At 38.8% G+C, this 22,155-nt stretch overlaps 1 protein-coding gene and 2 long non-coding RNA genes across 3 annotated transcripts in view; 2 read left to right on the forward strand and 1 right to left on the reverse strand.

The window, feature by feature from the left end:
* The window catches only part of LOC145451660 (uncharacterized), a 64,433-nt gene extending 47,616 nt beyond the window's left edge, over positions 1-16,817 (forward strand). The window contains exon 4 of the mRNA XM_080329875.1: positions 16,596-16,817. Coding sequence (XP_080186001.1) covers positions 16,596-16,802 — 207 coding nt within the window. The 3' untranslated portion in view covers positions 16,803-16,817. The remainder of the gene's footprint in view (positions 1-16,595) is intronic.
* Positions 1-22,155, forward strand: part of LOC145451672 (uncharacterized) — a 324,257-nt gene that overhangs the window by 96,082 nt on the left and 206,020 nt on the right. The window lies entirely within an intron of this gene.
* LOC145451673 (uncharacterized) lies at positions 19,089-20,382 on the reverse strand. Its single transcript, XR_013918985.1, has 4 exons — positions 20,271-20,382; positions 19,965-20,136; positions 19,291-19,385; positions 19,089-19,188 (listed from the first exon to the last, which is right to left on the reverse strand). It is a non-coding gene; the product is annotated as an uncharacterized LOC145451673 (long non-coding RNA).

Genomic DNA, 22,155 nt, shown 5'->3' on the forward strand with positions numbered 1-22,155 from the left:
TGTGCCGATAACTCTTGAAAAGAGGCACCCGAAAAGTCTTCGAGTTTAATAAATATACTGCTACAATGGATGTTGTATTGAAAGCTATATTCAAGTTCTGTACCACGAACCAGATTTTTATCTAAGTTGTAACATTATGCCATAATTGTGTAAATACTTTCCAAAACATGTTGTATGATCCTACGAACAATTACCATCCAATATATCCGACGTATATCGATATGGGATGGTTGGAACCCTCAAAATAGTCGGTTTAACAGCAATAGTACTGATATTTTGTCAAGTGAGCTATATTCATCCTATATTTTCAATTCTCAATGACCCCTACTATGACGTCACAATTGAATATTGATGACGAAAAGGATTTAAAAAATTTTTTAAAATGTTTTAAAAAAGAGCCTTGTTTTAAACATGTCTGTTTTAAATTGATTTTTGTTTTGAAGGCAACCCTACATTTTTCACTTTTATGGCTACACTAATCTACATTTTTCAACTTTTTTTGTTTTTTTAGACCGATTAATTGAGTTTGCCTAATTCGACGATGCCGATTCCGATTTTTCCGAAACAATTCCCTCATCACGTCACAATTTTTCGCAAAAATCGAATAAAAAATTTACTCAAAAACGGCTGTATTAAGGGCATTTATGCTTAGCTATTTATGAGTCGAAATGCCGGTCCACACCAGCGGAATGTATATACACTGGTAAAGTGACTCGACTCGGTTCGAGTAAATTTTTGTATTGACTCGACTTGTACCCGAGTCATTGTGTACGACTCGAACCAAGTCATATGACTCAAGAATAACAAGGACAAGACAGGCATGTCATCGTAACTTCCAAGAATAGTTAAGTTTGCGTTCATATGGGATTCTCTAAACCAGGGGTGTCAAACTCAAATTGCGCCGCGGGCCGGATTCAAGCCTTCAAGTCGCTCGAGGGCCGGACCAGTAGACTGATTCCAAAATGTTAATTTGTGCTCTTTCTTTTCACTTGAATGCCTTAAAAGGCATGTGTAGATAATACACGGATGATACGGATTTTAAAGTAGAAAGTCGCGACACCTCTATTCGCGAACAATGGAATTCGCGAAAATTTGATGATTGTCTGGTCAAATACAGTTAAGAAATGCTAAAACAGTCGCGTTAACGGCGATATAAGTTGTCATGTCAGGGGGTCTGTTTGGGCGAAAGTGACAGAGCAGTGCGACCAGCATACATATTTCAATTATATATTTGTACAACTAATATATAATTTTTCCTTGTAAACCGCGTATAACGGTGCTGCAGGCGATTTTTTTTCTGTGACCAACTACTTTTTGATCCATTTTCTATAAAACTTTGAACTTGGTTTGCACTTTTTGCTTTCTTGACATTGGGTTTCAATCTCCCCGACTTGTTACTAGTGGTAACTAGAGTGAAACCCCAGCGCCGTAGTCGGGTGATTATGATGGGGCTTATGAACATGGAAGTAGGCTATTTCCTGCAAAAAATCTCAACAATTGTTACAAATGTGCTGGAAAATATATGGATTTTTCAATCTACTCAAAATTGCTTCGGGGGCCGGATGAAATCGTCTGGCAAGCCGGATGCTCCCCGCGGGCCGTATGTTTGACACCCCTGCTCTAAACAGTTACGTTGTTTACATCCTATCCATTCTTAAAACGTTACCGAAGATTTTGTTAGGATGATACGCAGTATATGAGAACAATACTCCATATGCGTTCCGATTAATGCTCAATATCGTGACTTCCTCACAAAACGTATAGACAATGAAAGTAGCGCGATGCTGCTCAACAATAAAAATTACTCAGTATCTGAAGGAAGTAACTTTAGATCAACCAATTCTTATGATGCAATTGAGGGAGCTTGCGTAGATAGCAGAACGCTTGAAAAGCTCGACTATGGCTTGATGTCAGAATCCGAAATAAATATCGATTTTGCCGACTATTGATCACATCATATGTTTTGTAGAATTGTAGAGAAAGGACTCTTAACCTTCTCCACATCCATAAACTTAAATCACCCCAAAATGTAATAATTAAAAATATCTGCTGAGATATGATAGAAAAAACAATAGCAATATCTTCAATTGCCCATGATGTTGACAAAACTCATATATTTACGTGAAAGCAGTTCGACTGAACGACAACGAATCGACACTGAAGTAGTAGTTATGATCGCTCGCGATTCGTAATGGGGCTCTTATGGGTGCACCCGACCGGTGCCGCGAAAACTCGTCCTGAACCGGTGACCCTTTCAGACCCCCCTTCCACCCGACCGGTGCCTGGGTTTGTATAGGCATCTCTCGACCGGTAACCCTTTTCGGTATAGGGATCACTCAACCGGTGCCTCGAAACTCGTCTTGGACCGGTAACCCTTTTCGGTATAGGGATCACTCAACCGGTGCCTCGAAACTCGTCTTGAACCGGTAACCCTTTTCGGTATAGGTCTCGCTCATGACCTGTCGTGAAAACTCGTGTTGGTGACTCCACCCTTTTCGAGTCCCTATCGCTGATGACCTGCCGTCTCGTCGATGATACCAACCTTTCACGTATACGTTGTGTCGATGACCTGCCTGATAACGTTACGGGTATAGGGATCTCCGGTGAAGTGGTGTTGAATATTAAGTATAGTAAAGAGTGACGCCATTACTTAGTATGTATATTCAAAAATATTATATATGACCGATTCCAGGTAATCCTAACGTTTACGGTGAATGCGACTTCAATATATCGTTATTCTTATGGACGCGGCGGTGATTCGTACTTTCGGTTATAGACTGCGGGTGACATGTCGTACTTTCGACAAAAAAGGTGTGAAATAGTTTGCTGATTCTAGGAATCACTCGCAAGGTAATATTTTGGTAATTAGTTTACCACAGAGCCGGCGTAGACGACGATTCGAATACCAACAATAGCCGCGTTCACATACTAACACTCCAAAAAGGTGTGAAATATTTCCTACAAACGCTCGCAAGATAACACATCAGAATAGCCATCTCTCGCGGTTTGGTGTTACAGAGGTAGGAATTACGCACAAGTAATATTTTGGTAATTAGTTTGCCACAGAGCCGGCGTAGACGGTGATCCCAATACCAGCAATAGCCGCGTTCACAACTAACACTTCAAAAAGGTGTGAAATAGGTTGCAAATCCCACGATCGCTCACGAGATAACACCTAAGACATAGCGATCACTTGTGACTTGCTGTTACATACATTCCAATCGCCACAATGTAATATTTTGATAATCAATATGTCAAAGAACTGGATTTCAGTGGTAAAATTTAATAACTAACGAACAACAGAACCGTCGCAGACGGTGATTCGAATACCGACAAATTTTCACTTATTTCTGACCCAACCCTAATCCTCTGTGAAGTTGACGCTTATTCAAAAAGGTGTGGAATAATTGTAAAAATCCTACGTCGCTGACACGATAATGCATCAGACATAGCGATCTAGTTATAGTACGGTGTCGGAATCCATTCGTGAGATGTTCTATAGGTAAATTGAGATAATCCGAAAACGAAATATTTGGACTTTGACATAGTCTGAATTGAAATAGATTGACAAACATGACCACCAACTTTCCCGCAGTCCCATTTCGATATTATATGCACATTGATTTGAAACAAGTAATGAAACATTGCAACTCTATTCGCGATCCCGCTTTCCGTTTGTCAAAGAGATATTTTAACATCTTACCATACTCAAAAGAATTCTTCACAACATTAACAATTGTTAAAAATCTAGTTTTCACTTACTTGATTATATCACTACAACTCACAAACTCGAATTAATTCATCCTGGCTGTATTCGTATGATCGGTCTTTTTTATTCGATTGTAAAGGCCGTTACTATTCTGAAGACAAAGTATTTACTAATCGGTACATATACGATTTGACTTGGACATATTATATTTTGAGTATACGAGATTTGAATGTCCAAACAATAACTGAGAATTAATTTATCACAATTAAATCCGTATATTACAGCGTAAAAGATATTGGGGTGTCAGCAACTCTGTACGGTCGTAGTTACAACCACATTAACTAATCTACCCAGGCAACTCGTCATGATCATTTCTGAAATCAACACAAACACGACCACTGACTTGAGTTAACCGCGATACAGCATCAAGTTTTAAATCCGCTTGCAGCTGACGGATTATTCGAATGCATCGATGGAGAATATTATTGAACTCGCCGGTATTGTTATTTCAACAAATTACACCGACTGCGAAAGTTAATATCGAATGGTAAGACTTGATCACATATTTGTTGATCACAGACATGACAAAAAAACATTACCGAGATTTTATAAACTAGTCATATTACTCTACACATCCATCAATATCAAAATGCGAGTCATCCAATTTTTCTACTAAAGTAACATTGCACTTTCGGATTCGGTATAGTCATACAAATTGTATTAAATCCAACATCAAAACAAAAGGATTTTTTTTTTAGTTTATTGAAATCAAATCATTCGTCTTCGACTTGTGCTTTTCTAGATTGCACGCAACAATTCGTTACGAATGAGCTGTAACCAAAGTTAAGAATTCTTTGTGTCCACAGATATAGAAGATGAATATAGCTAACACAATCACGAATCGACGTTTCAGAGTATTTCACGGATGTAATAAACTTGTTAGTGTCGCCTATCTAAAAGTATGCATGCGTTCGATTTCCATACCGACTGTTGCGATGTTTAGGATTCGCTTACAATGACCAAGAGTGAGGATTTAACATCAATGTCGTTACTGGGGGTATTCACAACAGAGAATCGAAACATTACACAGTGTGAAAATATATCTTTGATATCAAAGCACTGTCCCAAGTACACGATTAATACTCAACTCCGTTCACACTTTCTATAGAACGTGCTAAATGTAAAATATCACGAGGTTGCACTCTAAGACTTTGATCATTACAAAAGTAAATTGAATATGTTTGCTCGACGCATTCATTTCAACTAGAAATGTCTAGTGCACAACAATCGTAATATTAAGGAAGTACTTGCTACACTGTAATTCACTAAACGCGTTTTGCATTTTTGTTCATTTGTAGCATTGATTGAAATTGTTTTTTGAACCCTCAAATAATAATTCCCGACATGAAACCAAACCGCTGAAAGTCGTTACCAACACAAAGAAAGACTTTGTACGATGTTTGCAAAATGTACCCTATGGTTAGGTGTACTAGAATTATTTGTGTAACACATACACCGACAATGTAATCGAAAATTTTTCCGTTGTCATTCGCTAAAGTAAATGTCATCACAATACTCTGTCACTAAAGATCTTACTTGTATCTGATTGAATCACCGATAATTAACTCGCTAAATCAAACCATAAGGAAATTTCACTCACTCATCAGATATGAAACAGCGTCGCTTAATCGGTGTAGATCGTTTTTCTAAATGCAAATCATACCTGAACAACAGAAAACAATTTTCACTCACCTTGTAATGAAACCAAGTGGTGGACCTTCGTTCAATATTTTGTTTGTGTCAAATACTTTGCAATAAACACACTGGAGTGGTCGAGCTTTACATCAGCAGACTGTAATCTGTAAATCAAGCTTACATCCGACTTGTAACTGTATCGTTTACCTAACCGAGTTGTATGCACAGTTTGATATTTTTTGTTATTTGGTAATTGCTGAATATACTACTTCGAAATACTCCCTTGAACGTAATTTCCATCATCGTAATAATCGAAGTACATTTGTGTCGAATTCGTAACAGCCGACTATGACATGATAAATTTTTGACAAGTTATGCTTGGAAGATTGGTTGTATATCACGAAAAATAATTACCGCTCATATTGATACTGTTATCCGTTGTTCGGTATTTTCAAACGAGTAAAATTTATTACTTGAGTTACTCTACTTAATGCAAATGTAAACACAACCGTCTTTCAACATCGCCAAGACATCGATTCAAAGTATACAAACAAACGCAACAAGTTTTACTTTTGTAGGTTGTGTATGGTTATCCTGCATAACTCATTTCTTACCAAAGCCATATGAAATATATTCATGTTACACGAAAATATTCGCTCATGCTACAAACCTGTACAATGATTGGTGGTGCTTTCAAACTGTTTCGATACCTCAAGAACTTTATTGTCTGAATGGTTGTTCATGTATCGTAATAATCAAGTAGTTCAACACAGAACTAGTATTAACAGAAACACCAGAGTTGTTTACACAAAAGTTTGTATGTGTACAGTATACGAATACCATGTGTAAGTCCAGCACAATTGTGGTATCCATACGAGTTTAGTTAACACAATTTACGACACCGAGGTCGCGTCATCTTTCGTAAGACAACAAACCAAGGCTTCAGGATATGTCCATGTCATAGCAATGAATCGGCTACTCCAACAACAGAGTGCATATGTTTTCTAGTTACGGTGCTTACATCCTACACACAAATCAATCTACTTTGCTAACGGAAAGTGGTGAGTCATCATATGGTTATCCTCACTAGTAAAACATACTATCATACAAAATGGTCGTTATAGTTTGCACTCCAACGGTACATCGTACAAGTAACAAGTCTCGAGAATCCAGTTATTCAAAAAACGTGAAAGTATTTCCACACCAAGTCGTTATGTTGACGAAAGCGTATATTGTAATATCATGATCGATTTGCATTCGTTGGTCACAAACTGTCACTACTCTAAATAATTATTTTTCACTCAAACACAAACGCATACTTGTCACCATTCGTTTTCATCAAGTACGAGTTCAAGAAACTTACTACGACATGAATTTTTATTTTTATGTTGTGTAAATAGGTATTAATTAATTCGAGTAACACTATATCAACATCATCGAGTTGTGCTAATAGATTTACATGTGGTCTTGTGGTTTTCGTCGGGACATACAGCACGAACTAACTGTAGACTCCTCTCTGTTGTACAGCTACTCGGTAATCGAAATGCATTAACATGTAAACAACGATCTTGTTTCGTCACACCAAAAATATGTTCACTGTCGCGATACTCCGCACAAGACGTGCATAGCCTTTTCACACTAGTAATTGTATACCAACGTCAAGCGATAACGTTTAACAAGACCAACGACACTGAACCCACGACGTTTACCTATGTAAAATTACCACTTTCACTTGCCAGTCCATCGTTTACCTGACTAAACATATTATTTTCCTTTGGAGATCTGATGTTTACCCAGAGTAAGAAACCATTTTCACTTGGAAATATATTTTTTCCTTGGCTAACAAACCTTTTTTCACTTGTAAATATGTTTTTTCCTTGGCTAACAAACCTTTTTTCACTTGGAGATATATTTTATCTCTTTGGTAACAAACCTTTTTCACTTGGAAATATATATTTTTCCCCGGGTAACAAACCTTTTCCCTGAGCAACAAACCATTTTCACTTGGTGGTCCGTCGTTTACCTGGGTAAAAATATCATTTTCCTTTGGGGATCTGGCGTTTACCCAGTGTAACAATACATTTTCGCTTGGAAAAATACTTTTACCTAGAGTAACTAATCATTTTCTCCTGGGTAACGATCCCTTTTCGTCTGGAAACTATCATTTAACTGAGTACCAATACCGTTTTCACTTGGAAATACATTTTTTCCCTGGGTAACAATACCATTTTCGTTTTGAAAACTGACAACCACACCGGTCAATTTGATATTTTTGTATATTGTTACAACGAACAGTGACGGAAAGATACACAGACTACCGGTTTCAGAGTACACCCCATCGGTCGTATCACGTCAATATCATCGGTTAACCACATATAATATACTCATGTACACCGAAATGCACGCTTTGGAAAATTGGACAATAGGCTGCGATAGTTCTGTGATGTCCGGGTTCGTGCTTTAGATTTTCCAGAGTCAAAATGTCTGAATAAAACACCTCCTCGACGACGGTTGGTATGTGGATAACGGTGTTCGGAAAACGGTTGGATTTATGTCACCCATCGCGATAACAATTCCAGGTCGAGTTTTCCTCCCGCATGTTTACTATATTGTGTCTTGATTGGTCAATGTATGTCTCGACATTCAGTTTGAAATCGGAAATGATAAAGTATGTAACCGGATCCGGATATCAACTCTGAATCGATAAACCAATGAACAATATTCAAAGTAAACATGTTACACCCTGTGTTTCCACGAAAAAATACCATCCAGACATACGTCGCGCTTGTTTGCCCACATCAGTATACGCGCAAATGGAGGTGTGTGACATTGCATGCAATGTGTTGGTATACAAACATCGATCCACAGACATTATCATAGCCGGTAGTTTTGATGTAGATCGAATGTCACCCGATAACAATACCAATAAGCCACATTGCAATGACTCTGAGTCAATCTGAAGCATGACATACAGACACACAAACATGGAACCGTAACACGGGTTATTCGCTCGACGGTGAAAGTGCGCTATACAGCATAGAGTGTTCACAGTCGAATATGCGAACCGTGCACAAGCATATACCTTAGTTTTTGTTGGATATGTACGAAACCAATAAATCGATACATTTCTGTTCCTTCGACGTCAATAATACAAGCGTCGTTCCAATGTATCGCTCGAATGTAAGGTTCTTCAGGTGTAAAACCCATGTCAAATAACACCAAAGTGCACCTTCCGTGTTTTATTATTTCCACCGATGCATCTTGCCTGTGTCGTAACACTATGGTACAGGGACTCGAAAAACGGTACTTGTAAAACGGATTGACATGCCCAACTGAATCGATGTCAATAACCTCGTGGTGATGACAGTGTCAAAATGCTACCGATATGACGAGACCAACCCGATCTCTTGTAGCGATGACCGTTTCGAAATGTCACCGGACGAGCCGGACCCTTACGATGATGTGCTTTATGATTGCGAGTGAAATCCCAAGAGGTAGTGTTCTATTGTGGTGTACGATTGCAGTCTTCACAGAAACATACCTTATTGGATCACAGTATCAGTCCGAGATTTTCAGAATCACTGTTCGCGATATTTATCTGGAGTCGTTATGTGGGAGTAGCGACATCCATGCATCGTGACTGAAAGACTGATCGCAATCATTTCGAGCACCGTACTTCGATAGTTCACATTGGTCAAACGCTGCAGTCTCAGCAGAAAACTTTGGTGTCGACAACACGACGGATATCGACCGATGTATCCAATTGGTCTGGGTGATCTGTCCGGAGATAGGGTCATGACTATCTTGCAATGTAACAACACGATAACACCATCGAGTAAATCGGTGAACGGTGTCGAAATATCGATGTAATAGCGCAGACCCGGAGTCATTGCAATGTGGCTTATTGGTATTGTTATCGGGTGACATTCGATCTACATCAAAACTACCGGCTATGATAATGTCTGTGGATCGATGTTTGTATACCAACACATTGCATGCAATGTCACACACCTCCATTTGCCCGTATACTGATGCGGGCAAACAAGCGCGACGTATGTCTGGATGGTATTTTTTCGTGGAAACACAGGGTGTAACATGTTTACTTTGAATATTGTTCATTGGTTTATCGATTCAGAGTTGATATCCGGATCCGGTTACATACTTTATCATTTCCGATTTCAAACTGAATGTCGAGACATACATTGACCAATCAAGATACAATATAGTAAACATGCGGGAGGAAAACTCGACCTGGAATTGTTATCGCGATGGGTGACATAAATCCAACCGTTTTCCGAACACCGTTATCCACATACCAACCGTCGTCGAGGAGGTGTTTTATTCAGACATTTTGACTCTGGAAAATCTAAAGCACGAACCTGGACATCACAGAACTATCGCAGCCTATTGTCCAATTTTCCAAAGCGTGCATTTCGGTGTACAAGAGTATATTATATGTGGTTAACCGATGATATTGACGTGATACGACCGATGGGGTGTACTCTGAAACCGGTAGTCTGTGTATATTTCCGTCACTGTTCGTTGTAACAATATACAAAAATATCAAATTGACCGGTGTGGTTGTCAGTTTTCAAAACGAAAATGGTATTGTTACCCAGGGAAAAAATGTATTTCCAAGTGAAAACGGTATTGGTACTCAGTTAAATGATAGTTTCCAGACGAAAGGGGATTGTTACCCAGGAGAAAATGATTAGTTACTCTAGGTAAAAGCATTTTTCCAAGCGAAAATGTATTGTTACACTGGGTAAACGCCAGATCCCCAAAGGAAAATGATATTTTTACCAGGTAAACGACGGACCACCAAGTGAAAATGGCTTGTTGCTCTGGGAAAAAGGTTTGTTACCCGGGGAAAAGGTTTGTTAACCAGAGAAAAAATAGATTTCCAAGTGAAAAAAGGTTTGTTAGCCAAGGAAAAAACATATTTACAAGTGAAAAAAGGTTTGTTAGCCAAGGAAAAAATATATTTCCAAGTGAAAATGGTTTCTTACTCTGGGTAAACATCAGATCTCCAAAGGAAAATAATATGTTTAGTCAGGTAAACGATGGACTGGCAAGTGAAAGTGGTAATTTTACATAGGTAAACGTCGTGGGTTCAGTGTCGTTGGTCTTGTTAAACGTTATCGCTTGACGTTGGTATACAATTACTAGTGTGAAAAGGCTATGCACGTCTTGTGCGGAGTATCGCGACAGTGAACATATTTTTGGTGTGACGAAACAAGATCGTTGTTTACATGTTAATGCATTTCGATTACCGAGTAGCTGTACAACAGAGAGGAGTCTACAGTTAGTTCGTGCTGTATGTCCCGACGAAAACCACAAGACCACATGTAAATCTATTAGCACAACTCGATGATGTTGATATAGTGTTACTCGAATTAATTAATACCTATTTACACAACATAAAAATAAAAATTCATGTCGTAGTAAGTTTCTTGAACTCGTACTTGATGAAAACGAATGGTGACAAGTATGCGTTTGTGTTTGAGTGAAAAATAATTATTTAGAGTAGTGACAGTTTGTGACCAACGAATGCAAATCGATCATGATATTACAATATACGCTTTCGTCAACATAACGACTTGGTGTAGAAATACTTTCACGTTTTTTGAATAACTGGATTCTCGAGACTTGTTACTTGTACGATGTACCGTTGGTGTGCAAACTATAACGACCATTTTGTATGATAGTATGTTTTACTAGTGAGGATAACCATATGATGACCCACCACTTTTCGTTAGCAAAGTAGATTGATTTGTGTGTAGGATGTAAGCACCGTAACTAGAAAACATATGCACTCTGTTGTTGGAGTAGCCGATTCATTGCTATGACATGGACATATCCTGAAGCCTTGGTTTGTTGTCTTACGAAAGATGACGCGACCTCGGTGTCGTAAATTGTGTTAACTAAACTCGTATGGATACCACAATTGTGCTGGACTTACACATGGTATTCGTATACTGTACACATACAAACTTTTGTGTAAACAACTCTGGTGTTTCTGTTAATACTAGTTCTGTGTTGAACTACTTGATTATTACGATACATGAACAACCATTCAGACAATAAAGTTCTTGAGGTATCGAAACAGTTTGAAAGCACCACCAATCATTGTACAGGTTTGTAGCATGAGCGAATATTTTCGTGTAACATGAATATATTTCATATGGCTTTGGTAAGAAATGAGTTATGCAGGATAACCATACACAACCTACAAAAGTAAAACTTGTTGCGTTTGATTGTATACTTTGAATCGATGTCTTGGCGATGTTGAAAGACGGTTGTGTTTACATTTGCATTAAGCAGAGTAACTCAAGTAATAAATTTTACTCGTTTGAAAATACCGAACAACGGATAACAGTATCAATATGAGCGGTAATTATTTTTCGTGATATACAACCAATCTTCCAAGCATAACTTGTCAAAAATTTATCATGTCATAGTCGGCTGTTACGAATTCGACACAAATGTACTTCGATTATTACGATGATGGAAATTACGTTCAAGGGAGTATTTCGAAGTAGTATATTCAGCAATTACCAAATAACAAAAAATATCAAACTGTGCATACAACTCGGTTAGGTAAACGATACAGTTACAAGTCGGATGTAAGCTTGATTTACAGATTACAGTCTGCTGATGTAAAGCTCGACCACTCCAGTGTGTTTATTGCAAAGTATTTGACACAAACAAAATATTGAACGAAGGTCCACCACTTGGTTTCATTACAAGGTGAGTGAAAATTGTTTTCTGTTGGTCAGGTATGATTTGCATTTAGAAAAACGATCTACACCGATTAAGCGACGCTGTTTCATATCTGATGAGTGAGTGAAATTTCCTTATGGTTTGATTTAGCGAGTTAATTATCGGTGATTCAATCAGATACAAGTAAGATCTTTAGTGACAGAGTATTGTGATGACATTTACTTTAGCGAAAGACAACGGAAAAATTTTCGATTACATTGTCGGTGTATGTGTTACACAAATAATTCTAGTACACCTAACCATAGGGTACATTTTGCAAACATCGTACAAAGTGTTTCTTTGTGTTGGTAACGACTTTCAGCGGTTTGGTTTCATGTCGGGAATTATTATTTGAGGGTTCAAAAAACAATTTCAATCAATGCTACAAATGAACAAAAATGCAAAACGCGTTTAGTGAATTACAGTGTAGCAAGTACTTCCTTAATATTACGATTGTTGTGCACTAGACATTTCTAGTTGAAATGAATGCGTCGAGCAAACATATTCAATTTACTTTTGTAATGATCAAAGTCTTAGAGTGCAACCTCGTGATATTTTACATTTAGCACGTTCTATAGAAAGTGTGAACGGAGTTGAGTATTAATCGTGTACTTGGGATAGTGCTTTGATATCAAAGATATATTTTCACACTGTGTAATGTTTCGATTCTCTGTTGTGAATACCCCCAGTAACGACATTGATGTTAAATCCTCACTCTTGGTCATTGTAAGCGAATCCTAAACATCGCAACAGTCGGTATGGAAATCGAACGCATGCATACTTTTAGATAGGCGACACTAACAAGTTTATTACATCCGTGAAATACTCTGAAACGTCGATTCGTGATTGTGTTAGCTATATTCATCTTCTATATCTGTGGACACAAAGAATTCTTAACTTTGGTTACAGCTCATTCGTAACGAATTGTTGCGTGCAATCTAGAAAAGCACAAGTCGAAGACGAATGATTTGATTTCAATAAACTAAAAAAAAAAATCCTTTTGTTTTGATGTTGGATTTAATACAATTTGTATGACTATACCGAATCCGAAAGTGCAATGTTACTTTAGTAGAAAAATTGGATGACTCGCATTTTGATATTGATGGATGTGTAGAGTAATATGACTAGTTTATAAAATCTCGGTAATGTTTTTTTGTCATGTCTGTGATCAACAAATATGTGATCAAGTCTTACCATTCGATATTAACTTTCGCAGTCGGTGTAATTTGTTGAAGTAACAATACCGGCGAGTTCAATAATATTCTCCATCGATGCATTCGAATAATCCGTCAGCTGCAAGCGGATTTAAAACTTGATGCTGTATCGCGGTTAACTCAAGTCAGTGGTCGTGTTTGTGTTGATTTCAGAAATGATCATGACGAGTTGCCTGGGTAGATTAGTTAATGTGGTTGTAACTACGACCGTACAGAGTTGCTGACACCCCAATATCTTTTACGCTGTAATATACGGATTTAATTGTGATAAATTAATTCTCAGTTATTGTTTGGACATTCAAATCTCGTATACTCAAAATATAATATGTCCAAGTCAAATCGTATATGTACCGATTAGTAAATACTTTGTCTTCAGAATAGTAACGGCCTTTACAATCGAATAAAAAAGACCGATCATACGAATACAGCCAGGATGAATTAATTCGAGTTTGTGAGTTGTAGTGATATAATCAAGTAAGTGAAAACTAGATTTTTAACAATTGTTAATGTTGTGAAGAATTCTTTTGAGTATGGTAAGATGTTAAAATATCTCTTTGACAAACGGAAAGCGGGATCGCGAATAGAGTTGCAATGTTTCATTACTTGTTTCAAATCAATGTGCATATAATATCGAAATGGGACTGCGGGAAAGTTGGTGGTCATGTTTGTCAATCTATTTCAATTCAGACTATGTCAAAGTCCAAATATTTCGTTTTCGGATTATCTCAATTTACCTATAGAACATCTCACGAATGGATTCCGACACCGTACTATAACTAGATCGCTATGTCTGATGCATTATCGTGTCAGCGACGTAGGATTTTTACAATTATTCCACACCTTTTTGAATAAGCGTCAACTTCACAGAGGATTAGGGTTGGGTCAGAAATAAGTGAAAATTTGTCGGTATTCGAATCACCGTCTGCGACGGTTCTGTTGTTCGTTAGTTATTAAATTTTACCACTGAAATCCAGTTCTTTGACATATTGATTATCAAAATATTACATTGTGGCGATTGGAATGTATGTAACAGCAAGTCACAAGTGATCGCTATGTCTTAGGTGTTATCTCGTGAGCGATCGTGGGATTTGCAACCTATTTCACACCTTTTTGAAGTGTTAGTTGTGAACGCGGCTATTGCTGGTATTGGGATCACCGTCTACGCCAGCTCTGTGGCAAACTAATTACCAAAATATTACTTGTGCGTAATTCCTACCTCTGTAACACCAAACCGCGAGAGATGGCTATTCTGATGTGTTATCTTGCGAGCGTTTGTAGGAAATATTTCACACCTTTTTGGAGTGTTAGTATGTGAACGCGGCTATTGTTGGTATTCGAATCGTCGTCTACGCCGGCTCTGTGGTAAACTAATTACCAAAATATTACCTTGCGAGTGATTCCTAGAATCAGCAAACTATTTCACACCTTTTTTGTCGAAAGTACGACATGTCACCCGCAGTCTATAACCGAAAGTACGAATCACCGCCGCGTCCATAAGAATAACGATATATTGAAGTCGCATTCACCGTAAACGTTAGGATTACCTGGAATCGGTCATATATAATATTTTTGAATATACATACTAAGTAATGGCGTCACTCTTTACTATACTTAATATTCAACACCACTTCACCGGAGATCCCTATACCCGTAACGTTATCAGGCAGGTCATCGACACAACGTATACATGAAAGGTTGGTATCATCGACGAGACGGCAGGTCATCAGCGATAGGGACTCGAAAAGGGTGGAGTCACCAACACGAGTTTTCACGACAGGTCATGAGCGAGCCCTATACCGAAAAGGGTTACCGGTTCAAGACGAGTTTCGAGGCACCGGTTGAGTGATCCCTATACCGAAAAGGGTTACCGGTCGAGAGATGCCTATACAAACCCAGGCACCGGTCGGGTGGAAGGGGGGTCTGAAAGGGTCACCGGTTCAGGACGAGTTTTCGCGGCACCGGTCGGGTGCACCCATAAGAGCCCCATTACGAATCGCGAGCGATCATAACTACTACTCACTGACAATAGATAACCTCCAATATTCGCGCATATATGATTAGTAGTCAAATGCGCAGTCGTAGAGGTGGGTCCCGGAGACAGTTATTTGGCCGATCACCCTTTGATATCCAAAACCAATTTTGTTTTGTTCACATATTAGAGGCCGTGGCAAGTTATAGAATACTTTTATATAGTTTGTACAATACCTGCAGCATTGGGACATTTACCATGAGCTTAGGTCGTTGTCTTTATTGTTGTTTGGGTCTTTATGGTGCTTCGACTACTTCGGACATTTTTAAACCAGTATTATTACTTTAGTATTATTACTTTAGTATTATTTGAAATCTGCCGACATGCATCATGGACTGTATATCAATTCAGAAAGCCGGCTAGATTACATTGTAATTTCAAAACCAGTCAAAATTATGATATTTTATGTCTCTAATCAATATGGATGGCCGTGCCGCCAACCTCTTTCTTTGCTTTTGTTTTGTGGTATTCATGGTGTTTGTCATTGTGTTTACACCAGGCCGATATTCTTCTTATTTGCCGTAACTGCCGACTTATAGCACGGCCCACCTCTCGGCTTGTTGTATGACACCGCTAACGCAGATGAGGTGTCGAGGAGGAGCCTGGGTAAACCTCCAACACTTAGGTATCGGAATTCGGAAGTCGGCCTCGGTCGGACTCGAACCCGCACCCATTGGTGTTGCAGCCGCGGATTATACCACTGCGCCATCATGTGGAAATCGGACAGAGCGAATATCGTGATATCGGTCGAGGTCTGAGACCAACGTGGTACAGCTCGTTCAGAGCAAGCATATGCCAGCGTGTTCAAAGTATGTCACGTCACTCAGCAACAATTTATGTTTATGTGTGTCGCTGTAGACGGATGTGTCAAATAATTTCCTTCCTAATAATTTCCTTAAGCTGCCAGCATGTGATACCTCCAGCATATCATGTTTCCGAGAAAAGTATAAGAAATTTCTATCTTCGTTGAAGGTATTTAATTAATAGTATCGGGAGGTAGTCAATACTTCATCGAACGTGGTCGCAAAGATCGCAATAAAGTGAGCAAACCGCTGTTTCCTTCTGCATAGCTGGAATTCGCCGCTGTGGTCTGGGTTGATTTGTTCTGGTCGTTGCTAGTCACACTCGATATTATGTAGAGAGCACATGAGGAATATGCTAGAATGATTTGCATTCATGTTTACAGATGAACGGCAAACTGCTCGCTATCGTTCTCCTCTTGGGTTTGGTTTTGACCGAGTCTTCGGCAGGACGAATCAGCTGGAAACATCGCTATATTGGCCGACGGATCCGTATCCGTATCCGTGGCCGTAGATCCCGTAGATCCCGCAGCTCTCGTAGACGACGCTATTACGTCGGAGATGAAGGTGATAATGTCGCTTTCGATTCATGAATATTTCTTCACAGCATAATATAGTGGCTGTTCTATTATTTTACCCCTTCAAGACACACAGTGTTCCAGGAAAATCACAAACTACAATGCGATGTAACCAACAGACGAGAGCTTACCTAAACGATCCAGTACCGCCTCTTCATTTAACGTCATCCCTAATGATTCGTGGGAATCCAAGCTGTGTTTTTGTCCGACGCCGAATGAAGATGACTTCAATGTGTAGTGTGGAGTATATAGACATACTGGAGAAGGGAAGAATCGTAGCCTACATGTTGTGTATTTCAGACCTGGATTCCATTGAAACATGAAGCTCAATTATTCTCTGTAACGTGTTATCAGTCATAGTATTTGACTTTAGATTTTGAAAACATTTTGGATTTGGATGGAGTTGGACGAAATTGAAATTTTTCAGGAGTGAACTCGGACTGGAAAATATCACAGTCCGCTCATCGCTGCAACGAACACGTGAATAACCGTAATGATAAGGTTGCGATCTCTTCGCACGAGTATCGGCACAAAACAATAGTTACGTCCTGCCCAAGTCAGGAAAACCATAGTGTCCTATATGGTGTCGACACAGGCAAATCTCACGCCTCAGTGAAATTGTATCACGTCACAATTTCAATTTGGCTACAGACAATTTGACGGTCATTTTTGACCGGCTTTCCGAGCATTAAATTTAGTAAAACGGGTATCAATCGAAAGCTGACTCTGCACTGATTACGAAAATATAAATTTTATTCCGCTCGTAGCCCTGGAACTCCCACAATCAGCCTCGAATTTTTCATTGTTACGGAGATTGGCATTGGGACGCAACAATGCTGTCTGGCTCTTTTTCTCTTGAGCTACTCTCTCGTTTCGCCAGACAGCATCGTTGCGTCCCAATGCCGATCTCCATAACAATGAAAAATTCGAGGCTGATTGTGGGAGTTCCAGGGCTATGAGCGGAATAAAATTTACATATACATTATGAACATGAGAAAAACGATTTAAATCGAAATGGCCACTCCAAATAGATAAATTTTGTAGCATGCCACTCTTATGACACCCACTTGATGGCAGAATTAGTCCCTCATCAGTCATTGTCAGTCACTAGGGCGATTTTTTAGGCATGACCAAATCAGTCAAAAAATTGTCAAAATTGTTCACAAAGTCAGAATTCCCTGATCCCCGCATTTCGTTTGTATCGTAGATTTTGCACTGTCGTTGAACTTATCAACCGATATTTTACAGCTTGTAGCCTACTTTATAGGCCTAGTGTTGTAGACGGTTCGTTGTCTGCTCATTGTGAATCATAAACGGCAAAATGAAACAAATAGGTTGATATGTTGTTATGGTCAACGTACCGCAATATCTTAACAGAAGCAAGACTTCTTGGGCATTGCATGATTCTTATATCAAGAAGCGCATGATGAAAAATTGTGAAGTAAACAGCATTGTCGGAATGAAGCAACACGGTGTGTCATCAGCAGTGTACGGATAACTTCAGTATTGTCAGCAAACAACTGCTTCTGTTGAACGTTCTTTTTCCATTTCTGGCATGCTACTTAGTAAGGACAGACACTTTCAACCCGGGAATGTAGGGAAGTATCTTCCGTTGTACTATAACAAATTTTAATTATTTCTAACATAATACGTGATGTAACTACTTGAATTCTTCATAGGGACAGATTTCGCTCAAATACAATTTTCATGTAAAAATTTGTCAGTTTTAAAGTCACAAACGTTTTTTTCAGGCAAAACTACTTCGTAAGAACAGTCAGTGCCAATCAGAAATGAAGATAAATGATACAATTTTCACATTATGTGCACAAACACCTAATTTGCATACGTGAGGTTAATATCTTGTCAAAATTAAGCTTTTTTTGCGTAAAAAAGTCAATATTTTGATTTTTTAAGTCACAATCTTTCGTTTTTTAAGTCAAAATATCGCCCCAGTCATAACCTTCCATGCCAGCAAACTATGCTTTGAGTTTGCAAACATTGTGGTCGCTACGTATAATTCTTTTTCATGTGAGGGTGCAATAATCAAGAGGGTGTATCTGAAAAAGTTTGAGAAACGCTGAGCTAGAACGCTTTAAAGTCGCATACGCCTGACTACATTCCTTATTTGAAATATTTACACGGTTTTTTTCCAAAATATTCGCGGCCCACCTGAGAATATGGCGGCACACAGTTTGCGAATCGGAGCTCGAATCTTAGAAGTGATCTCGACCCCCAATTTCTCAAGATGTAAAAGTAATCGACAGCATCTCCACATTATAACTAGCAACGAATATAATAACGTCCAATTGTTGCAGTATTTTATTTCAGAAATACCATTGAATAGACATGCACAATGGATATTCAAGTTTAGGAAGTAAGGGTCGTGTAGTTCCAGTTCAACCTGTAAAGACGAACAGTAAAGGGTGATTAAAAGCATTGATGTTGCATTCCAAATTTGATTTCTCGTCTACTGAAATATTCTGGTAGGGTGATTAAACAATACCTTTTTGATGAAAAGCGGGGTCCTTTTTTATTCCAGGTCTTCCGTAAAGATGTCTCGGAATATTTCCGATCCGTCCTCGTTTATCTGGTTCATTTCTGAAAGAATTAATTTTCACCGTTGGTCTGTTAAATTACTGTGTGAGGTTCAGAGGAGGTACCTATGTGGAAATGGAGTAACAATTCCGAAATATCTACATAATGAATTTGATAGACGTAAATCTAAATCACGAATCGTACGAATATTCAGGCTTCACTAGGACGAACTTGACAAGCGTTAAGGGTATTGGACTGGGGAGGTTAGAGTAGCTGGCAAATCAACCGCATCAACGCGATAAATCATGTCTCGAGTCTCAGCAGTAGCACTTGTCTAAGTCTTTGACGTTTATCTAGTCTCCCCCACTCCTAATTGCTGTTTGTACGGCTTCTTCGCCGCAAAAGCCCGAATAAAGATGGAGTTGGGGAAAATTGGAAATAAGAAAGGAAAGACGTCATAAAATGATGGCCGTATACTTGATAGCTTAGACGTAATCCTATCTGTTCATTACGTTGTTCTGTGTCTTGTGAATCGCATTGTAAGTGACGTAGCTACCTTGAGCGGATAACATTATAGTAGAACAGTACAATAAGTTATGCTACGAATGAATATCCATGCATTTGAAGCGACTTGCATCTCACCTTCATCTCCGATATAATAGTGTCTGCGGAATCGGCGGAATTTGCGGAATCTGCGACCACGGAAACGGATTCGCCGGCCCCATCCACCGTATCGTTTCCAGATCCGTTTTGCCGAACACTCAGTCAAAACCAAACCCAGGATAAGAAGGATAGCTAGCAGTTTGGCGTTCATCTGAAAACATGAATGCATATCATCGTTGCTTTTATTACATGCTATATACGTAATATGGGCAGCGATAATCAACAGAGATCAACTCGGGCTATAGCGTAAAATCCCGAGTATTCAGAAAGAAATACTTTCCACACCTTGTCAAGATCGTTGCGACGATGTTCGATGAAATGTTGGCGACATTATACGTATATGTCTTAAATACCTTCAACGGTGATAGAAGTTGTTTACACTATTCTTGGAAACAGGATATACTGGATGTATCGCATGTTGGCAGGAAGCGGAGCTATTCTGAGCGGCCCGCGAAAAGTTACTTGGCATTTAAAACATAAAAGCTACTTTTAAATAATTCTTCGTCAACTATTACTGTATAAACTAAACCGAAAATTAGTTTTCATTCAAGCCTGTTAATTGATATGCCGCGATTACGCAGACTACTTACCTCACGTAATCTAGATTAATAATAAAGGCAATGTAGAAAATTCTGCCGTAACAATTAAAATCATATGAAGTTACCAAACCTTCCTTGTTGTCATCGTCACATTAGTTACTACACGGTTTGTCTGTCTATGGTATGCATGGTGTTTCTCGACGACAATGGTCATTAATACCAGGCCGATATTTCTTTTTTGTTGTTTCCGTAGCTGCCAACTTGTAGCACGACCTAGGCCTACTTCTAGGCTCTATATTAAGAACCGCTTACACGGATGAGATGACGAGAAGTACACCATAATTTTGGAGTCGACCTCAGCTATAGTCACCAAAAACGGTGCAACATCGTTGTAAAAAATTGTCACAGAGCCAAAATAATGAAGTTACCCGCTTTCCCCAGAGAGAGAACCCTTTACGTACATGATGTATATGACTAACTGAAAATATGATCTCTTTAAGATTATGAGACCTATCCCATTCGTTCATTATGATGGGGATGTTCATTTGATTTTGCTATTTGCATCTTTAACTGGGATTAACGCAACGTTTCATTTTATACGAAAGGTTCCAAAGTGGGCTATTCACAAAAATTCGTCACGTGATTGGCTGCTCATAGCAACTATCGACTGGCTAGCAGGCTCTAGTCTCTTTCCCGATAAGCCATAGTGGATAGTTTCTACGCGCCGCCAATCACGTGACCGAGTTCCTGCAAATAGCATATGGCGTTGTAGAACATAGTAGCTCTAGTATTACTTCCTCCGGATACTTAGTAATATTTACTGTTGAGAAGCAAGGCGATCACTTCATTGTCTTTGCGTTGTGGGGGGAGGTCACGACATCAAGTACCGCCCGAAACATATGATGTTTTGATGTACAGCGAGTCATCGAATCCAAATCTTTAGCAGCATTTTCTCAACGTAGAAGACAATATGACAGTTTCGGAAATTCCAAATCGACGATAAAATGAAAAAAATATTTGCAGACATTATTATCATATTCTTTGGAGTAATATTCAATATAACTTATTAACGCAACATTAGCCCTTGTTCCAGGCTTACCTCATACGCCATGTCAAATTCCACCGATTTCAGCTATAATTTACTTTTATATTATCATTCAGTCTTCGTCATGGATTTATAAGATCCAGCGCGATGTAATATTACAGACAGCCCTTGATATTTCCGAATTTTGGTATTTGTGAATTCACTTTGACAATAGGAATGGAAGCCCACGAACGGATTTTCGCCGGTTCAAACAGCTCTTCTTATTCGTTTTCTCGTGGTTATAGAATGAACAAATCGTTCATATGCTGCACGTCATTATTTCCACAGAATGAATGCAAAATACTGACCTCTCATCATCTAAAAACTGTAACATGCAAGAATGTCGCTTTCGTGGCAGATTTCTTTCAGAGCAAAAAAAACATGGCAAATTGCAAATGTGGGATAGCTAAGTATGTGTAGTCATTTCTATGGAGAATAGTGGATGTCACGAATTCAATGCGGAAGGATATTTCGGTGAATATAGAGCTAAAGTTTTGGCAATCCTGTACATTTCGTCGAAATAACCAAGTGGAAAGTCAGAACATAC

The sequence above is a fragment of the Botryllus schlosseri genome, chromosome 12 (assembly GCF_051294905.1).
Source record: "Botryllus schlosseri isolate E-star chromosome 12, Bs_hap1, whole genome shotgun sequence".
In the NCBI taxonomy this organism is placed as follows: domain Eukaryota; kingdom Metazoa; phylum Chordata; class Ascidiacea; order Stolidobranchia; family Styelidae; genus Botryllus; species Botryllus schlosseri.